Source organism: Leuciscus leuciscus (assembly GCF_965113295.1).
Source record: "Leuciscus leuciscus genome assembly, chromosome: 10".
NCBI classification, from domain to species: Eukaryota; Metazoa; Chordata; class Actinopteri; order Cypriniformes; family Leuciscidae; genus Leuciscus; species Leuciscus leuciscus.
In genome coordinates this window covers 35,718,538-35,738,895 of record NC_138734.1, presented here as the reverse complement: position 1 = coordinate 35,738,895, position 20,358 = coordinate 35,718,538, and the positions used below count along the sequence as shown (strand labels likewise).

Here is a 20,358-nt window from a genome sequence, read left to right as displayed (position 1 = left end):
CAACAACTACTCGACCATTGTGGCCTATCCCTATCTCAGAATATATGACCACTGGCCTTTGAGTGTCTGATCCCATCAGATTCCCTCGGAGACCTGCTGGGACAGTTGATAGCTGGCTGGATGTGGTCCTGCTGGTCTGGTGATGCAGAGCAGGTGGCTGGAGGGTAGATGAGATGTGATATCACTGACAGAGGACTGTATGATGTAGTGCTGAGCCGCTGCTTCACTAGCCACACAAGCCTTGAGGCTACATGGACCTAGTGACAGTAAGTGAATGTGATTGAGTGTGTGTGTGTGGTAGGCTATATACACATCATGTGATGATAGGCGAGTGCCATAGAAGGAGACTCATAGTGCCCCATTACGGACCCTATGAAATCAAGATTTTGTGGCTAGTAGTTTATTCTATTTGCTTTAATATTGATGCAAACCTTTTTATCCTATATCTTGTTGTAGCAAATCATGTTTTATGGTGGTGACACATTCGCTACTTAAAAAAGAGCTCAATGATATAGTGTTATGTCTGACCCAAACTTCCTGTTTCAATAGGATATATGTCAATAGAGTGGTGCAGGCATGACATCACTTTGTAGGCCAAAACGCGTAAACGAGTTAGCATTTTAGCACTTCTGGTTCCATCGTCCCTCAATGGGTTTTTTGAATGGGATTTTTGTTAGATGGCAAAAATAAGGTCTGTGGTGAACACAAGCTCAAGACTCTTTCACATTTTATTCTATGACATCAGTATTACCCCACTCGTGATTTTTCGAATCTGTTATGTGTCTTGGAAATAGGCAGTTGCTAGTGGCTAAATGGGACTACAGCAGAGGAGATTAAACGTCATCACGCTGAACAGGTAAACTCAGCTGGCTTTTACAGCCTCATTATGCTTATAATTTTGCTCTTATAAACTATTCTAACTCAAACTATCTGGGGAAATGTTTGTTAGATAAAAACTGAAAGAATTGTCGAAAGTTGAAGTCACGCAACCGTTGTGTAGTTCGTTTATAGCCTATCTTTAACTTTTTACTTCTGGCAACTGCATTTAGGCTTCAAAATTCATAAAACTTATTCATCTGTGAAAATGATCTTGATGGACAAAACGTGTAAAATATCAATACATTTTGTTGAATGATAATCCAAAAGCCTACGGGAAAATCCTATTGGGTTTTTGTCGAGGAAACCAGGGTGATGCTAACTGCTGGTTGGCCTACCTGCACCACTCTATAGAGGGGGAAAATGTGGTTGGGAAGAATAGATGGGATCTTTAAGCTGATTATTCAGTTAATTTCTATTTTGTCCACTAGATGGCAACAATTAAACAAAATGGTTAATATGATCTTCCTTTCCTCTCTAGCATACAGATCTCTGTCTCTGTCATTGATCCATCCACCCATTCATTTATCTTTGTTTTTGCCCTTTTTTCTTTTGTTCATTTGTCCTTTATGTCTGTTCATCTGCTTATCCTTTTCACTATCTATGATTTGAGCTTATTATGCCTTTCTCTGCATGGCTCAATGCAGGTGGAGGCAGTTGTGTGTGTGTGTGTGTGAGAGATATCTGTGGGCTACTCTGACAGCCGCTCTGAAGGCCTGTCATTAGTGACCTTTCTCCAGCTGTACTGAGTTGCTCCTCGTTCGACTAGCAGGAGGCCATTCTGTTTCTGTTCTCCCACCAGAGAGAGAGAGAGAGAGAGAGAGAGAGAGAGATGTGTGGTGTATTAAAAAACAGTGAACAAGAGATAATTGAGAAGGAAGTGTCTGAATTACGATTAGGTGCAAGAGAAACCAGTAGACAAACAGAAAACTGAAAGCAAGACACGGATGGAGTTTAGGGGATTGTTTTAGTGTTGGTGTCTTTCTTTCTCCCATCTAGTTGATCGATTGTACACTCCTATTATGCTGGTTACACTTCCTGAGTAACCATCCTGTGGAAATCAAGTGTGTGTGTGTGTGTGTGTGTGTGTGTGTGTGTGTGTGTGTGTGTGTGTGTGTGTGTGTGTGTGTGTGTGTGTTTTAGCAGGTATTGGACATGTGTTATGCTATATCGGACATATAGGATGTGTTATGTTATTTATTGGAACTTTCCTCTGTCACGTGCTTATAACTATAAATGCAAAATGCAGTGAAACTTAATATTGTGAAATAACTGTTGACCAACTTAATGCATTCTTGCTGAATAAAAGTATTAATTTCTTTTTTTTTTTATGTATTGACCCTACACTTTTGAATGGTAGTGTATGTCACACACCTCATGCTCAAAGGTCAAAGGTCAATCAAGATATTGCCTACATTCAGTGTTTACTCTGTTTCTTGTCTTTCCACACCAGAATAACTTTCTTCCTTTGATGGAACACAAATGGAAATATATTGCAAAATGTCTGTGGTTCTCCTTTCCATACAATGAAAGTGGTGATGTATACTGCCATGCTCCAAATGGACAAAACATATAGTTCATAGATTTCCAGAAGCCAAACAGCAATCGTGTGTGTGAGAAGCTAGGTGCAGTTTACGTTAGGTGAAAAATATACCTTGCACTCAACCATAAAAATCTTATTTGACCTTTTAGGACATTCAAAACTGAGGACCAATTCCATTTTCTCTCCAGTCAGTCTTCTCTTTATGTTCACGGTCAGCCTGTTATTCCTCTCAGCCTTTTAAACAACACCTTTCCGTTACCATGACATCACATCTTTGTCCTTCCTCTTAATCTCTGTCTTTTCCATCCTGTTCTCTCCTTTCACTCATAAATCTACTGTTTTCCTTTTCTTCCTTTTTTTTTTTTTTTGATCCTACATAGCTGGCTTGTGAGTCTTTTTTTTTTTTTAAGTGTGCATCTCTCTGCATACCAGCATTTTTAAACTGTCTTTCTGTTTCTCTCTCTCTCTCTCTCTCTCTCTCTCTCTCTCTCTCTCTCTAATGTTGGTAAAGAGTGCACTTTAGGAAAAGCTCTCTCAGTGCAATGTTAACGTGGTCAAGTCCGCTCATATCTTTTGCATACATTTAGATTCATTTGGACGTATGAACCAGACAGTTTTTTATCTTCAAAATCATACAAGGTACATTTTTTACATACTTTGAATGCAAATTGAGCAATTAATCTCTCTACAGTCTCATTTCAGAATGCATATGCACATAATGTTCCTTTCCTGAAATAGAAGACAAGAATGATGTTGTACACAAGTATAAGCCAGGTTTTTTTGTGCTTTTCAAACTCTATTATAAGTGGTGCTTGCCAAAGGCAAGGCATCACTATTGTTATTGCTCATGTTTATTCTGCTGCTTCTTCTGGACAACATTTTGACGCACTACTCCTCCCGCAGTTTTTGTCACAGACCCACGAATGAGGCGTCAAAACGTGCGGATTATTGAGGAATGGTGTGCTATGACTTTTATAAGAGATCGGGGGTACGGTGTTCGCCCCAGGAGCGAAAAAGCAGCCAAAAAAATCCCATGCACTTTGCGAAAAACTTTGATGAGCCATAGCTCTGACAGAGGATTTCGCAGAAACGTGCAGTTTACCACATTTGAAGAGGCTGACAGGCTCTGTAAGAAAATACCTCACAATGGGGTCAAAGTTGCACCCCTGGGGGGCAAGAGGTACCCAATGTTTCCCCATAGACTTACTATGGCGAAGGTCGGCCCATGAAACGCATGTGTTTTTCCTACTATGGTAAATTGCATAGGGATTTTGTATTGACCATAACTCTGGATCACAGTGTCATAGAGACAAGGGGGTGGGCTCATTTTACTCACACGACCAATCAGTCTCTCAGGATCATTGTGAAGCTAACAAGCCACGCCCTAACAACCATTTAGAGCACCCTAGCAACAACGTCCATAGACTTCCATTCAAAGAGATCAAAGGGATATCTTTGGATAGAAGTGTCATAGAAACATGAGGGTGGGCTCATTTGACTTGGGGCAGCAAACAGCTGATCATGAATCACCTCAACTCTTCCTAGCCCCGCCCTAGCAACCATTGTTGAGCACCTTAGCAACCAAAATCCAAAGAGGGATATCTTGTATTCTGAATGTCACAGAGGTATGGGAGTTGGTTTATATCATTCATACTGACAAGCAGCCTTTGGAGTTTTATCATTGGCAGCTCCCAAACAACTCCATAGCAACCAAACAGAGTACCCTAGCAATCGTTTAACAAGACCTATATCTCTGCATCAAAACATCGTATAGTGATGGGGGTTGGCTCTTTTGACTAAATCATGGTAAATCATGCTAGAACGTGGTAAATCATACTAGAAACATGGTAAATCATACTACAATGTGGTAAATCATACTAGAACGTGGTAAATTATGGTAAACTCTGCTAGAACATGGTAAATAATGGTAAACTATGGTAAATCATGGTAAACTATGGTAAATCATGCTAGAACATGGTACACTATGGTAAATCTTGCTAGAATCATGGTAAATCATACTAGAATGTGGTAAACTATGGTAAATAACATGTTAATCATGTTTAAAAAAATCTTTTTTTTCAAGACATTATATCATGATTATTGTTTTTCTCACTGTATAAATGATTTTTTTATATGTGAAAATATTGAGCTGTCCTTGGTATATTGGATGTTTATGTTTGAACGTCCTTGGCACAAAAAATATTAAGCAGCTCAATTGTTTTCAACTGATAATAATAAGAAATATTTCTTGAGCAGCAAATCAGAATATTAGAATGATTTCTGAAGGATCATGTGACTGAAGACAATAAAATTCAGCTTTGCCATCACAGGATTATATTTAAAATGATATAAAGTTATATTTTAAAATATATTAAAATAGAAAACATTTATTTCACAATATTACTGTTTTACTGTATTTTTGATCAAATAAATGCAGTGTTGGTAAGAGACTTCTTTCAAAAACATAAAAAAAACTTTCTACATAAAATAACACAAATCTCCAACCCCAATCATTTGAATTGTGTATGTTAGTGCAAAGTGAAACAGTGTTCACAACATATTTTACTTCTGTAATTTTATATATTTCAGAGTGAAACCTAATATTCTATATGAAGAAAATGTAAGGCAGGGTTAGTTTTTTCCCCACACAGAGAATCTCGAAAAGTGGCCGTTACATACTAGAATGGAGAAAAAGAGAGCTTGGTGACAATCTTTGAAAGACATTTGATTGATACTTTTAAGATTTTTATTATGATTGACAACTAAAAGTACCCATCCAATCTAGCTCTCCCACTAGAATCCTGTCCCTCATAAATTCAGTCAAGTGTACATAGTACTTGTCCACAATTGTTGCCACCAGGAATGAATATAGAGCTTGAGATGTTAGACCCTCATGCTGACTCAACCCCAAAGCAGCCATTGCCCCCATCCCAATGATTCATCAGACTGGATCCGATGAGCATGTGTTTACACGCGTGACTACATTTGAGTTTTAGCCTGTTTCTACCCGATTATTCTTTCAATTCTCTTATAATGCACATGTAAATTAATATCTGTGCATGTTCAACTATATTTTTTAACAACATCTCACAAATATTTCTTAATGTGCATGTGTCTGTTTGCAGCGTTAATGTGCGGAGTATACACTCAGATATTGGGAGAGAGATTGTAAGATGCTCATCAGGCTGAGTGACAACCGTATGTGTGTCTGTGACACTGGCGGTGTTATTACCGAGGGATCAGAAGTGAAGATTGTTCCGTTTCCCATCAGCAGTTGCCCGAGTATCGATCTTTTCTGTCAACACACCACTCCTATACTCTGTTTACTGAGGATACACACCTCATGTGCTGAGTGCTGACTGTATCTGCATGCAACAGGGGCTGTTGAGTGTAATTAAACAGTAATTAAACAAACAGTCTGGCGTATCTCAAACGTGAGATGTACATGTTCATGTACTGTATACACACAGAAGTACTCACACAAACATATTTCTCCTCCCTGTCATCACGCGCCACCTGTGCACTGAAAACATTATGCAACCTTCAGTCCTCCAAAAGGAGGCCTATAATACCGGGGCTGTGTCCGAAATCGCATACTCTTGAGTAGGTACTTATTTTGAATAAGTAATTACTTTATGACCGCTAAAAAGTATGTTCTAGTATGAATGTAATCTGGATGTACTACATTCGCCATGATGTTTTTATCATGTTCGTTTTTTGCTTCAGGCTGTTACAGTTCATCATGACAACCAGTGTTGGGAGTAACGCATTACAATTAATGTGAGTTACATAATCAGATTACTTTTATCAAGTAACTAGTAAAGTAATGCATTACTTTTACATTTACAATGAAATATTACATATTTTGAAATGGCAAAATAGTTCCTTTTTCAAATAAGTAACCAAGTTACTTGGTCTTCCCATTTATTGACTGTCACCTGTCCTGTCCCCATGTTGAGAGAAATCGGAAGGTGCAGACTGGCGTTGTGTGTTATTGTAGTTCTAGACTAAATGTGAGCATGCATTTACTCGTCTCACTTGCAATAACAGATTCAGTATTCCCCAAAATGGATAAAAACAATGAAATGCAAACTCAGAATATTACGAAAACCTACAATAATTAAATGTTAAATTACACAAATATACTTTATGTATTTAATCAGACTTTATTAACCAATGTCTTTGCTACTGACCTTTGATCCAATTCAACCATACCAGTAAGCAAAAATGACTTTAGATTTGTTGTGTCCAAAGTCAGTCCTTGAGGGCAACTGTCCTGCAGAGTTTAGTTCCAACTTGCCTCAACACACTTGCCTGGAAGTTTCTATGCCTAGTAAGACCTTGATTAGCTGGTTCAGGTGTGTTTAACTGAGGTTGCAGCTAAACTCTGCAGGACATTGGTCTGCCAGGACCAGGATTGGACACCCCTGCTTAGAATAAACATCACATTTGTGTTTCTTTTTTTGCTGAAGAGTGTTACATTTTTTTTCTCCTGCATTCTATTGTTCTGCAGTCCAGAATGGCAGCACTTTCTCCCCACTTACACATGTCATTAATTTTTTTTTGTTTCACTGGGTTTGCAATGAACACTTAAAATACACTTAAAATTAATGTACTTAAAACTAAAACTAAAACTAGTTTTTAATAAAACTTTTTTTATTTAATTATTTTATTTTTGTAGAAAATAAGAGTGGTGCTTTCCCATTTACTTGCAAAATTTGTTGCCATGATGCAAGAATATTTTAGGTTGTAATAATATGGGGCCTCATGAAAGGAATCAGCGGCCTTGGGTGAGGGACAAGTTTTGTGCAGAAATGTAATACTTATCGATTTGGGTTTACAAACCTTATACTTTATGTTATTAATAATTAAACCACCTCAAAAAGCATGACCATGTGCTCTCAAGCTCTCCTATCTCATCACATCTCATCTAATTATAAGTTCTCTTTCTCACCTTATCTCTCTCTTTACACATCTTTTTGCACATGCTTCTGATTCATTTTCTAGTATGAAAACAAGGTGACAGGCCCGTTTAGTTGTGTGAGCTTCTGTGAAAGAAAATTATGTAAAATAGATCAAATGTGAGAGTAAAACATGCTCCCCTATAGTCAATTTCTCTTCTATATCTTAAATATTTTCTGCTTATGTTTTTATATTCTATTCCAGGCCTGTCTACTTATGGGTTCAGTGCCTCTTCTGACACTACATCAGATTTGGCGTATTCTGCTAGCTCATATTCAACATCTCAAAACCATGAAAAAGATCAAAATCTACAGTGACAGTAGAGAGCTGTGTAATATAACCTAAGGAACTGCTGGTTATTTAAAATATACTCTGGCAGAGCATTTATTGTTTTGCCATACCTTGATTTGATTTTATGCATAACAGGCATACTTGTTCAGATTGAAAATAAAGTTAATTGACTAAAGTAAATTAAAGGGATTTACACGAATGGACTAGGAATAAAATAGGCCCTCATTCCAGAAGGAGAGAGAGAGAGAGATGGATGGATGGATATAATTACAGGATATAATTATTATAATACTTATTATTTTATTTATTTTTGGGTTTTTTTTGGAAAAAAACAAATGGCTTGTGATCCATTTATGCGAATAAAATTGAATGTCTCTGCATGAAAGGATCTCTTTGTCTTGTTAGATTGTATTTTTAAATATATGGCTTTTTAGGTCTTTCAATAGCATCTTGAGGTCTCAGATATGGCAATGAGCATCTATGCAGCTGAGTCTATAGTAGCACCATAACAGAAGTAAATACTCCTCATATTATATGACTTGCTCTTTGCACAAAGTGTCTCTTCTTCTTTTCTCCCCCATTACCGAACTCTGCCTCTCAGGCGCATCCTCTCTCTTTCTCTCCCTCCTGCTTTCGTTTCCTTCTCCCCTATCCTCCATCTGCCTCCTATCAGGCTGTCTCTCTTTATTACAGACCGCCTGCGTCTCTCACCTTGTCCCTTGAAAACCCCGCCTCGCGAATTAGACCCAGAGAGAGACGGAGTGAGTGAACCACCGAACCGATAGAGGACCGAGAGAGCAGCCAAAACCAGCGAAAGTGATGACAGGTTATTTTTCACCAGCCCTCCCTAGGCAGTGCAATGCTGTTTTCTCTTCTCCTCTGACACATGGAAGATTTAATCTAGCCATCTCTGGGCGGCCCTTCCGCTCCTGTAACCAAATGAAAGCCATGATTACACGCGTTACAGGCGGAGGGGGGTCTGGAGGCCTCGGCGGCAAGAAAAGGCCAGAGCAGCAGATTCGCCGGGCTCGGCAGGGTGATTCAAAGTGCTCGTGTGGGTGCGGATGTGTCTGCGTGTAAAGCATCGTCTTTATTGTTATGGAGGTTTATTGTTTGTGTGCCAGGTGGGAGACATCTTGAACCATAAAAGTGAATCGCACACCGAGGACTCGCACGCGCCTGCTTTAAATGATTATTTTAATGACCTCCCTCCTCTTCTCAATCTCTCCTCCCTTCATCCCATCCTATTCTGAAGGAGAGCCACTTTGACTAATATTACATGCAGCAGCAGGGCACATGCACAGCCTTCTATTTTTATATCCAATGTCATGTGAGTCATAAGTTCATGATGCTATTCGCTTGAAATTATACCTCGTGTAGACTCCGTAGCCTTATGTGTAATTGCCGTGACAAAGTATGAAACCTCAAGAGAGGGCACAACTTTTCCCATTCATTTAATTAGTTCATAGTTAAACATTTGTTGGCGATCAAAGTGATTCAGTGATTTCTGCAGTTTTGCCTTCAAGGAGTCTCCTGACTGTCTCTTTAAGAGTCAAGTGAGTCCTATATCACTGCATGCAATATTTATTCTATTGCACTGCAAGTGCTTAATGGTTATTTTCCCAGCCAGCTGAGTGCACCATAACTCCAGCGCGAAGCAGGAGGGAACATGGAAATCAGAGGGATATTTTATGTTTATATAGATAAGAATGTCTAATCGGAGAATGCGTTTCAGATAAAAGCCTCTCATACTTTCATGTTTGCAAACTCTGATTAAGGTGTATGATTTTTCAGATTTTGACAAAAAAATCACAATTTGAATAATTTAACCTGATTGTCACTGGCAATGAGAGCAAAACGCTCATTATTTTAAGTGTTCAGTTTATCTTGATGTTATCTTGATTAGGATTGTATCATCTGTGTACAATGGTTGTGCAAAATTCAGAACTGAAGAATATACTGCATCTATCTTCTCTCTGTCCAAAAGTCCTATAAACATTCAACGTTTGTCTTGACAAACTCCGCTTTTCTTTTTAAATCGAATTGCAGTTCTGCATCCTGTTTGCTACGTCAGTTCAAAATCAAATTGGAATTTTAAAATACATTCTGAATGGTAAACAACCCTACTGAATACGCACCTTTTCCTCTGCTGACACAGAATAAACAGTTTAAAGCGGTGACACCGATGTTCACCTTGTCCTTGTGTGTCCCTGCTGGAGTGGACTCAAGCCAAACTCTTTTAAAATCATATTATTGAATCGCCTACAGGACAGAAACTATATTTCTGACGAGCCACCAACAGGCCGCCAATAACAGACTAATGTGATTTGTCAAATTGCATTTACAACGCTTTACATTCTTGATTGGATTACCACCAGCAAAAAATTGGTTTCAGTCCTCTCCTAATCAAGTTTATCATCACTTTCACCTCAAAATGCGTAAAATGAAAAGGGAACAAGGTTCATTAAATATACAGTGCATCAACCTCAAGTTTTAATATGATTAGTATCAATCTTTCATTTTGGGAAAGGAAACAAGCTTGCAGCAATATCAGTTACGCCTCCCAATCTTGTTTGGAATCGAAAACAGTTTAGCTTGGGAGGATTATTTGCAGTCAATTGAATCTGTATTTAGTTACCAAACTGCAAATCTGAAGCACCTCTATGAGAATCTTGCTTTTTTAGTTCTCCATAAACAAACAATAACTAAGGAATGCTTGGAGGTATGGAGGCTCCCAGGGAAAACATGTCATTTGCAAGGTGATAAATATTTTAGTGTGCTAATTACTTTGGTTGTTAACTTCTGCTTTTGAGAACTGAAGTGTTTGCATGCTAATTGTACTTTAATGACTGTGTTTTCCGGGTAGTCTTACTCTGCTGGGAGGGATCTATACTTACCTTGATTTTATTTTTTTTCCTCCATCTTTTGGACAGACATGCGTTTTGTTATCATGTACTAGAGGTGTTTTCCCGCACTAGCAGCCAGGCATTGAGAGCCAGCTGGCACCAGCACACACACCGTCACGCATAGCATGTCACTGACACACCTCTCTTTCTCTCTCTCTTTCTCTCTTTATTTCTTTATTTACACAATTTGCGCTTCATGATGCCGGGAGATGGAAGCACCTTAGGCAACAGAATGATGCAACAAGACCTGCGGGATGTGGAGTGTGACAGGACATTCCTCACAGGGAAGCTGTCACAAGACAACATCTGTCCTGACGCTCCACTAACCTGGCTTTCATTGTTCATCTACAGCGTCAGGCGACTGTCATATCTATCTATCTATCTATCTATCTATCTATCTATCTATCTATCTATCTATCTATCTATCTATCTATCTATCTATCTATCTATCTATCTATCTATCTATCTGTCTATCTATCTGTGGGTTATTTGAGTGCTATGAGGTCTACAATCATTATCTAAGTTACATATAATTTCCAATATGTTTTTATTTGTTTGAATTTATAGCGTCACCTAAAGACATTTGATTCTTAGGAGAATGTGTTTTATTTGTTCTTGTAACCACTCAAACCCTTAATTCGTGGAACAACAAAAGTAGAAACTAAAAAGAATAAATAAAAGTAAAATATAAAGCAGAATCTCAGAATATATATATATATATATACTCACACACCAGTCAAAAGTTTGTAAACATTACTATTTTTAATGTTTGTGAAAGAAGTCTCTTATGCTCACTGAGTATAAAATCAGCATTAGAATGATTTATGAGGGATCATGTGACACTGAAGACTTGAGTATGTGTTGTGTTACCCCAAAACTTTTGACTGTGTGTGTGTGTGTGTGTGTGTGTGTGTGTGTGTGTGTGTGTGTGTGTGTGTGTACATGTTTTCTTCCTTTTCATCAAATACTGTGTCATTTCAACTAGAGTTTTCAGTTTTGGTTGAATCAGCAATTAAATTCAAAGTGGTCAGAAGTGTGCAATGAATGTATAATTGCGTGTCTTAAATAAACTGTTCCATTAAGTGGTTCTTTTCTTTTCTTTTTTCTTTTTTACATTGTACCACTGCAGTCTTGTGGGTGGCTGAACTTACTAAAGCTGTGCCTACAGCTCATCATCTCTTCTTTAGAACATTTCTTTTGATAAAGTGAATAGGTGACTTGCTGACTCCAGACCAGCATGTCTGCTCCTGTTGAGATTTAGCGGTGAAATACAGGTGGTGAGATGCTGTTTATTCTCTTTGCTTTCACCACAACAGCAGGTGTCCATTGGCGTGCGCACAAAATATCTGCCACTTAATTATAATGTTTTTGTTACTCATCACTTTACCAGCTTCAGGTCTGATGTTGCTAACCCAAAAAAAAAATCATTGGATGGCATCCATTATAATGAACTCCTCTGCTCAGCTCACGTATTCTCCTACATGCTTTGTTGTCGTTGTTTCTTTCAAATGTCAAGCTCGTCCTCTGTTGTTGTTTAGCTCGCCATGTTTCTTTTCCTGCTAAAACCTGCTCAGTGATCTAATTTATTAAATGTCATGTAGGAACTGCGCTGGCGCAGAACGAGTGCTGTCAGAAAAATGAGAGTCGCGCGGGCCTCAGACGCCACATCCCATCAACATGTTCAAACTCTGAGCTTAATGTTTTGAGCAACAGCATATGCTCCCTAAGTTTCGTGGCGCCAATATCCTAAGCAGACTTTCCCGTGTATTCACGATGTATCATAGGTTCACGGAAGAAAATGTGGTAAAGATTAATGCAGTTAAATTACAGATCATGTCAGTAGCCTATATTATAGTCAGCTGGAACGGTAATGTAGGCTATTGAGTTTGACATCGATTTAAATAACTACACCAGTTCGTTTAGTGTTTTACTTTTGTCAAAAATTCCGTTCAAAAAGATCCGTGTCAGAGTCTCGTTGTAAAATCAACTTTTCTAGAGTTATGGGAGGCATGGTGTCTGTATAGTTTAAATTTCATAACTGCAAACTATATCATTAACTGTTAACATATTAACATGTTGTTGGCAACATGGACTATAAATCGTATTCATAGCATATAGGCTACTGATAACCGGCATAATTATACGGGTAGATAAACAGAAGGCCAAGACTTGATGAAAACTGGCCTTTGCATGAACCATACATACAGGCCTTTATACAATATTACAAAACACCACCAGGCTGGCTTACTAACAGGATAGATACTGAAAAAACAGTAAACAACCCTGCAAATGTTACACGTATGTAACTAATTATATAAAAAAATAAAGTAGCTTTTAATAAAATATAACGGGACTCCCAATAGCTACGTCTTTCCCCCCCCCTCTTTTTTAAAAAACAATTTTACTATCTTTTCACTATATTTTTTACGTCTTTTTACTATATTTTTCTTACAAACAAAAGCAAAAATAGCCTAGTTTTAGACTGCAAACGTGCATGTAATTTCTTGTAGAATGTAAATAAATTGTTGATGCAAGTAAATTATATGGTAAATACTTTTACGTTCAAAACCTATTTCTTTCACAGTGGAATTACATTTATTGTCCAATCGAATATATTTTTCCTGCTATATTTCACGAGGTAACTGACAGTTACCCAATTAACACGTAGCATATTTACTATAGCATTTTTACACTATTTTTCTATTAAAATGACTTTTTAAGTCTTCGCTTAAAGTTGGCTTGTCCATCTGTAGAATGTGTAGCTAAGCATCACTGCCCCCGTAAAGTGTCCTTTTCTCAGCAATAGGTGTCCGTTAGTGGGCAAAAGCACCACTTCCACCCGGCGTTCCTGAAGACAACCTCCGCTGTGTTTCCGCGCGCTCACAATCCATTCATCTTGAGGAACCATTTAGCGTGGCACGGAAGAACAAATTGCGTCCTTGTGTCCGGTAAAACGATGATAAAATAACGCGCCCCCATTTTCCGAGGATCGGGGTGTCATCCCCTTCTGTCTGCTGAGTAGGGTCCACCTGTAAGATACTTCTTTTGAGGGGTGGGACCCCATCGGCGCTGTCACGAGAGGAGGCGGTCCATGCACTTGCTTGGAAAGCGATTGGAAAAGTAAAGACCGTCTCCTGCGCTGATTGGGGGCCCGGAGGGGAGAGTGAGAAGGGCGGGAGGATTGCGCTCACGAGCCTTTGTGTTTCACTTCTAATATCTCACATATCAATAATTGAGCGCGCGAGCAGACGGACCCCACGCGCTATGTATTCTACTGCGCGCGAGCTCGGTAAGGGCCTTGATCCGCTTTCAGTCGGTTCTTCCACTACGGACTGAGAGGGGAACGAGGGGGAAAACTGTTGTAGTCCTGACTTAAACTGTTTGGAAGGACTTCGTTTTACAGTGGGGACAGGTTTGGGGTGATTTTGGTTTGGAATTTGAGCGGGCTGTGTCTCTGCGAGAAGACTGCTGTTAGGTGCGGAGTGAAGTTGGCATGATGTTGACGTTGGTGCTAGGCGCAGTGTGGTTAGTGTGCCATGCATACGCACAGAACGAGACAGAACCCATCGTACTGGAGGGGAAATGCTTGGTCGTGTGCGACTCAAATCCCACCTCGGACCCCACTGGGACGGCTCTTGGGATATCGGTGCGTTCTGGAAGCGCCAAAGTGGCTTTTTCCGTGGTGAGGAACACGAACCACGAGCCGTCGGAGATGAGCAATCGAACAATGGTGATCTATTTCGATCAGGTAAATTTTCACTATGGAAACAGTCGCTTGACTTATTTTGTTTTTATGTTACTTTTTGTGAATTACGCGAGGATTTTTGTGTCACGGTTACAAATACAAACTAGGTCACAAAATCAAAGAAATATCACAGCAATGAAACCTTTAACTGATAAGCTATGTGTAATCTGGGGAGATGTCGCATTTCCCTCCACTTTATTAAAGGTCAATTACAGGCTAATGTCTTTTCAATTATATCTAATAGCCGTGAACTTCTTTTTGTGTGTCATAAAACTATCCCCCATCAGCTCTTGTATATATAATGAATGACGAACTGATTTAATCGCTTTGCTGCTTAACACCAGCCAGTGTCCATCGTAAAATCTAAAGAGCCCAAACCTAGACCAAAAAGGGCGATTTTTAATCGATATGACTTGTTATTGCGTGTTTGACTTATATTCTGATTTCTGCATCATCCTTCAGGTACTTGTGAACGTTGGTAAAAGTTTCGATGAGGAAAGGAGCAATTTCTTTGCCCCGCGCAAAGGGATATACAGTTTTAATTTCCACGTAGTAAAAGTGTATAATCGTCAAACGATCCAGGTAAGTGCTCATCATACCTTAATTCTCACCTTTCTCTAAAGCGTTCTGTGGTGCGCGTGGGACAGTAAAGAGTGTGTGAAAGAAAATGTGAAATTTTCAGTTGTCTAGAGAGGAACGCTTTTCTTTATTCCCCCAATTAGCACGAGATTAACAACAATCCTAAAATTTGGCGCGTAGACAAGACTGGCGCGTGTTCAGGACCATGGACAGAGAATGCGCGTGACAGAGTCGCCTCCTGTCTGCACAGCATAGCCTAAAAAATATATATATATATATATATATATATATAATGTGTTTTTGGCTAATTACAGCGCATAATCATTACACTGTCGTGTCTCTCAGAGGATTCACAACTATATCCCGTTATTCCGCTCTGATCGGCGACAAAATTAGAAGCAAGACAAATCACACATTTCCTTATTTATCTCTGAAATGCACCGAAACATTGACTAAATGAAGACAGTAAGTTGAAGATGTGTATATGACACACAAACAAATATTGAAACCAAAGCTCTCTAATCCAACTATTTAATTAGGACAAATAATACAAGAGAAAACATGGGCCTATTTCAATGTGTCTTTTTTTTTCTTTTTCTTTTACGGTGCTCACACAAATTACAAGAATTATATTTGTACTTTATATATTTATTTACACTTTTTTATGAGATGCAGGGATTTTGCTCAAAATCACATGAGTAGATTGGAAGAGTTTATGGGCTATAGGTTCTGCTGTGCATTTACTGTAAAAAGGCCAGATATTTGAGGACAGAACAGTGTTTTTAACAGATTGCATTACAATCGATATTGTCCTAATAATGCTTAGTTAATTCCTTGATAATGTGTCTAGAGCAAACCGAAAGCATATTTGTAACTTTCTAAACACATTCATTTATTAATCTCTATAATTGATTTAATCCTGGTTTTACTATAGGCCTAGACCAAAATTTTTGTCAGTTCGAGTGCAACTTTTTAAACGAGCGATATTGTGCTCAAATTCTTAAATGTGTTTGGCTAGAGTAACACAACAGATTATGTGTGAAATCCTTTCTTTAGCTGATTAAATATTTTCTTTGTTCTTTTACACTTCACACTTCAAAGAAAATATGATTTCCACTCTGTTGATCTGAGAGGGAGAAGCAAGCTTTTCTATTACCATGCAGAACATATGATAAACACAGACACACACAATGATCTGACAGGATCCATAAATAATACAGCAACACAAAGTGTCTGTGTGGATCTCGAAGAATTCTTTGGAAGGAGAACTCTATGCATTGGGTGTAAATGTTACTCTTATCAAATTTTTATTGCAGTTTCTTTCAGCTTATATCATAGCTCATATTCCCATAGTCAATTTTATGTTGAATCACAGAGTACTGTACTTCAATACTCAAAGGACAAGTCCATCTGACAACACTTGGCATCTGATGGGGAAAAGCTTTTCCCCCCTTTTATAAATTCTGGTCTGGTTTAGGTGTCAAAAACTAAGTGTCACATTCTGTATTTAAAATTCTAGTCAGTCATTTTCATTGTAAGTTAATTTGATCATAAAACTCACTAACATGATTTAGTTAAGTTATTATATTTTGCTAACATTGGAATACTAACATACAGACTGAGTCGTCCAGCACAATGCAGTGCAAATTGTCAGAGAAAGTTATTTTCATGCAAAGCTTGACGCAACACTTTTCAAAAGACAAAGCAGCAGACAGCCATGCATTTGAATATTGATTGCAGATAATATATACTGCCCATATTTTGTGAAACACAATTCTCTTTAAACCCGAAGATGTGACAGACGTTAATTAAGAAAATTACACTCTGATCTAAAATAATGACCCTGTGAATAGATATGGCAAGGAGGGGGGGGGCATTTTGTCGTCGCTCGTGTCCAAGCATTATGCATGACTGAGACAGGGGACAAAAAAGAGGGGGTTGTCCTCCATCACTCCACAGCGTCATTTGGACAGGAAGCTGTCGGTTCCGCTAAATGCAGCATTAAATTGTGTGTTGAGAGATCCGTTCACATTATCTCACTTCTCATTTTTGGGTTCTTTCATACAATGGTCCATTTGTATGTTTTACATGATTGAGGATGGAATTAGAATTACAGGGCCTCAATGCTGGAGGTTTGTTTTTTGGAAGGTGAAAGTCACCCAAAAAGGATATAGAGTGCATGATGATGTTCTCACTTGTCATCTTGTGAACAAATGCATGTTGAGGGTATGTTAGTGGTGAGCCTTTTGTGGTTTTTATCCCTGTGCGAGAGTGCGTTCTCATTGTGTAACAGTGTTTTTGCATATCGATAGTGATAGCCTCTGATTTTGTGTATCTGATGGTCACGCACAACATTCAAAGGTGCCTTTCCAATAACCAAACTCATTCCTCATTGCAGTATCAAATGTCATTTTCGCTCTTCTTCTGGCTCGGTCTGAGAATGGTTGGCATAGAAAAATAGACACAAATAAAGCAATGTGCCATTTTCATTTCTTCTGGCAAAGGCCCATAAATGCTTTGATCAACTTTTATGATTTCATAGTGAGCTGCCAACTGTATTATCAAGGGGCTTGTCTGCCTGCAAAAGAAAGGGAACAAGAGTGTATAGATTACATGTATTATTGTTGGTTAGAAGATTCAAACGGCTCTGATTGATACTAATAACGTTATAGTTTCCAGTTATCCCATTGGGGTTTTGTATACAATTTTTATTCAGCCGAACAATACCTGCTTAGCTTCTTTTTATTCTTTATCTAATTTCAATTCCTTTAAGTAAATTAGAGAGAAAAGAAATGTATGTGTGAATGTCCTTGTGCAAGCGATTGGAAGCTACTCGCTAATCAAAATGCTTCCATGTTACAGGTGAGCCTGATGCACAATGGCTGGCCGGTGATCTCCGCCTTCGCCGGGGATCAGGACGTCACACGTGAAGCGGCCAGTAACGGCGTCCTGATTCAAATGGAGAAAGGTGACCGCGCATACCTCAAGCTGGAGCGAGGCAACCTGATGGGCGGCTGGAAGTACTCCACCTTCTCCGGCTTCCTGGTCTTCCCCCTGTAGAGGAGGGGCACGCCATGGCAGGACTATTGCTCTTTAGCTCGCCGGCTTGTGGGAGATAGAAGGGGGCGGATGAGAGATAGAATGATAGCGAGAATGTAAAGAAAACATATAGGAAGTGAAAATTTTATGTGGCAGGCTCTCAGTCGCACTCACTTTGCTCTGCTGCTTGACTACAGCTCTGGACAGCCAAAACTTTTTTTTTATTATCCTTATGATAATTGAAATAATATGGAAAGAAAGCATACAGAGGATCGTAGCCCTTCCCACCAACCTCTTACTCATCCCATCACAATCCACCCTCAAAAGTATTCAGCTGCTTTAAGGATTGTCCTTCACATCTTTGTATATTCTCTCCATACGTATACATACTGTGAGTTTCAAAATGCCATTGTCATTCCTCTCAGTGCAGTCGCCCCTTCTTTCTCTGGCTTCCTCCAGCTCACTCTTTCTTGTCTTTGAGAGGGCGTCTTTGCTCTGTCATGACTGAAGGATCTCTGAATCCCCACAAGAAGACTGCATACTGGATATATACATATATAAATACATAAAAAAGTTTCTATATGATTATGATATACTCAATGCCTAAATGAATCTGGTCAACTCTGTATTTCTGTATTTCAGTGTTAATACTTAGTGATTGTGTGTGGATTTTCAGGCTGCTGTCCAACTACCAATGCTTCTTGTTTTTGTTTCGGTCAAAAAATGTGGCTAAGATGAAACTATATCAGAAATACTATAAAGTACAAAGTTTTATTATCATTGATTGTAAGATATATGTGAATATTTAGCAGACAAAATCCTCCCTTTTATTTAATTAACCATTGTTTTTTCTTTTCTTTGATTCAATAAAAATTAAATGGTACTTTTTATTTTTCTTAATCTGATTCTGTGCATTGAAAATTTAAGATTGTCGCCTACAGGTTTTAGAGAGCAACAAACACTAATCATTTCACTGAAATTAAATCTGACAAAGCTCTGTGTGTGTGTGTGCCACAGAGAAACAATGACACACTCTCAGTGTGTCTCACTGTGCTCTCTCATGATGTAGACATGCTTGGCTGGTCTCTCTCTCCCTATCTCTGTCTCTTTCTCTCTCTACCGGGTGATTGGGGCCTCTCTCTGCTGCACTCAAGGCTCTAATGAGCTCCTGGGGGGAAATTAGCGCTTGCATAATAAGCAAACCCCACTGTTTACACAAAAATCATGTTGCGTACATCTTTCCTATACTCTTTTTCTTTTGTTTTTACTTAACTTTTTTTTTTGCATTGTCCTTAAGGTATTTCATACCATGAAAGGGATTTTTAGTCCATGTGATTCTTGGCTTCATTTGATGACAGTCTTCATCATCCCATATTTATTTTAGTTGTAACATGCACAAGAGCTGTAACCAAACTAAAAATACTCATAATTGGACAGAAAGGTTGAAATGCAGAATAACAAACATGAAAATGGAACCAAAGACGAACCCTCACTCTACCCTTCCAACATAGCAACAGGAGCTCCAAGTTCTGACAGGCGATGCTCACCTCAGTACATTATACCACTATCTCTTAATAATATAATGCTGCGTTTGAGGGCCTTCTCAAGAAAACTTGCTGCTTCGGTGCTCACCGTTCTGTGGATATGAAGAGGGTGAATAGACAAGTGTTCAGCTGTGAAATGTTAACACAGCACCATAAGAGCTGTAGTGTCCCTGCTGGCCTGTGCCCAGACAGTAGACCCATTTTAAAACCACTCATTAGTGTCTGCACACTTATCATTTGTCTGAGCAGAACTATGGAATGAGAGCTAAGGGGCATGTGGGAAGTGAAGGGGAAAAGAGAGCTATAAAAGGAAATATTTAACTTAGTTTGAGGGGAAATGATGGCATGTTGATGTTTAAGTGCAATTTTAATTTGTGACGTTATGATTCAAGATCAGTCTTAACCATTTGTTTGCCTGACATATAATAGTAAAAAAAAAAAAAATCCTTTTTTTTTTTTAACGGAAGAGTTTATTGAAGCAAAAGTTTACTGAACAAAATTATGCAATTTGTTATTTATATGGATATTATAACAGACTTACATAAAAATACATGTAAAATATCAGTTTCCACTCTATATATCCCAATAATATGTCTTATTAAGATTATATTTAAAAGGTTAGTTGTATCCAGTGGTGTAGTCTAGTTTTTTGTAGTGCGTATACTCTAATACAACACCCACAGCTCCCCCCCCCCCCCCCCCCCCCCCCCCCCCGCCGCATACTCACCCAGCCCAGAGCGTCACCCCATAAGCACCACCACACTCACTAATGCATACAGTATGCATCGACATGTAATTGAGAGCATTATGAAATACTAAGTGTTATCAACTTATTTATTTGTTATATGAATATGGTCCCTGAAGCACAGGTTG

The 20,358-nt window shown here is 38.7% G+C and overlaps 1 protein-coding gene across 1 annotated transcript; it reads left to right on the top strand.

Moving 5' to 3' along the window:
* Window positions 1–13,714: 13,714 nt before the first annotated feature.
* Window positions 13,715–18,819, top strand: cbln1 (cerebellin 1 precursor). Its single transcript, XM_082181535.1, has 3 exons — window positions 13,715–14,326; window positions 14,786–14,905; window positions 17,765–18,819. Exons 1-3 carry the CDS (start codon window positions 14,072–14,074, stop codon window positions 17,960–17,962), a joined length of 573 nt encoding a protein of 190 aa, XP_082037661.1. The 5' UTR covers window positions 13,715–14,071; the 3' UTR covers window positions 17,963–18,819.
* The last annotated feature ends 1,539 nt before the right edge of the window (window positions 18,820–20,358 follow it).

Coding starts and splice junctions, on each gene's coding strand:
- cbln1 (XM_082181535.1), top strand. CDS start 14,072: ATGATGTTGACGTTGGTGCTAGGCGCAGTGTGGTTAGTGTGCCATGCA. Junction 14,327..14,785: donor TGGTGATCTATTTCGATCAG/GTAAATTTTCAC, acceptor ATCATCCTTCAG/GTACTTGTGAACGTTGGTAA. Junction 14,906..17,764: donor ATAATCGTCAAACGATCCAG/GTAAGTGCTCAT, acceptor TCCATGTTACAG/GTGAGCCTGATGCACAATGG.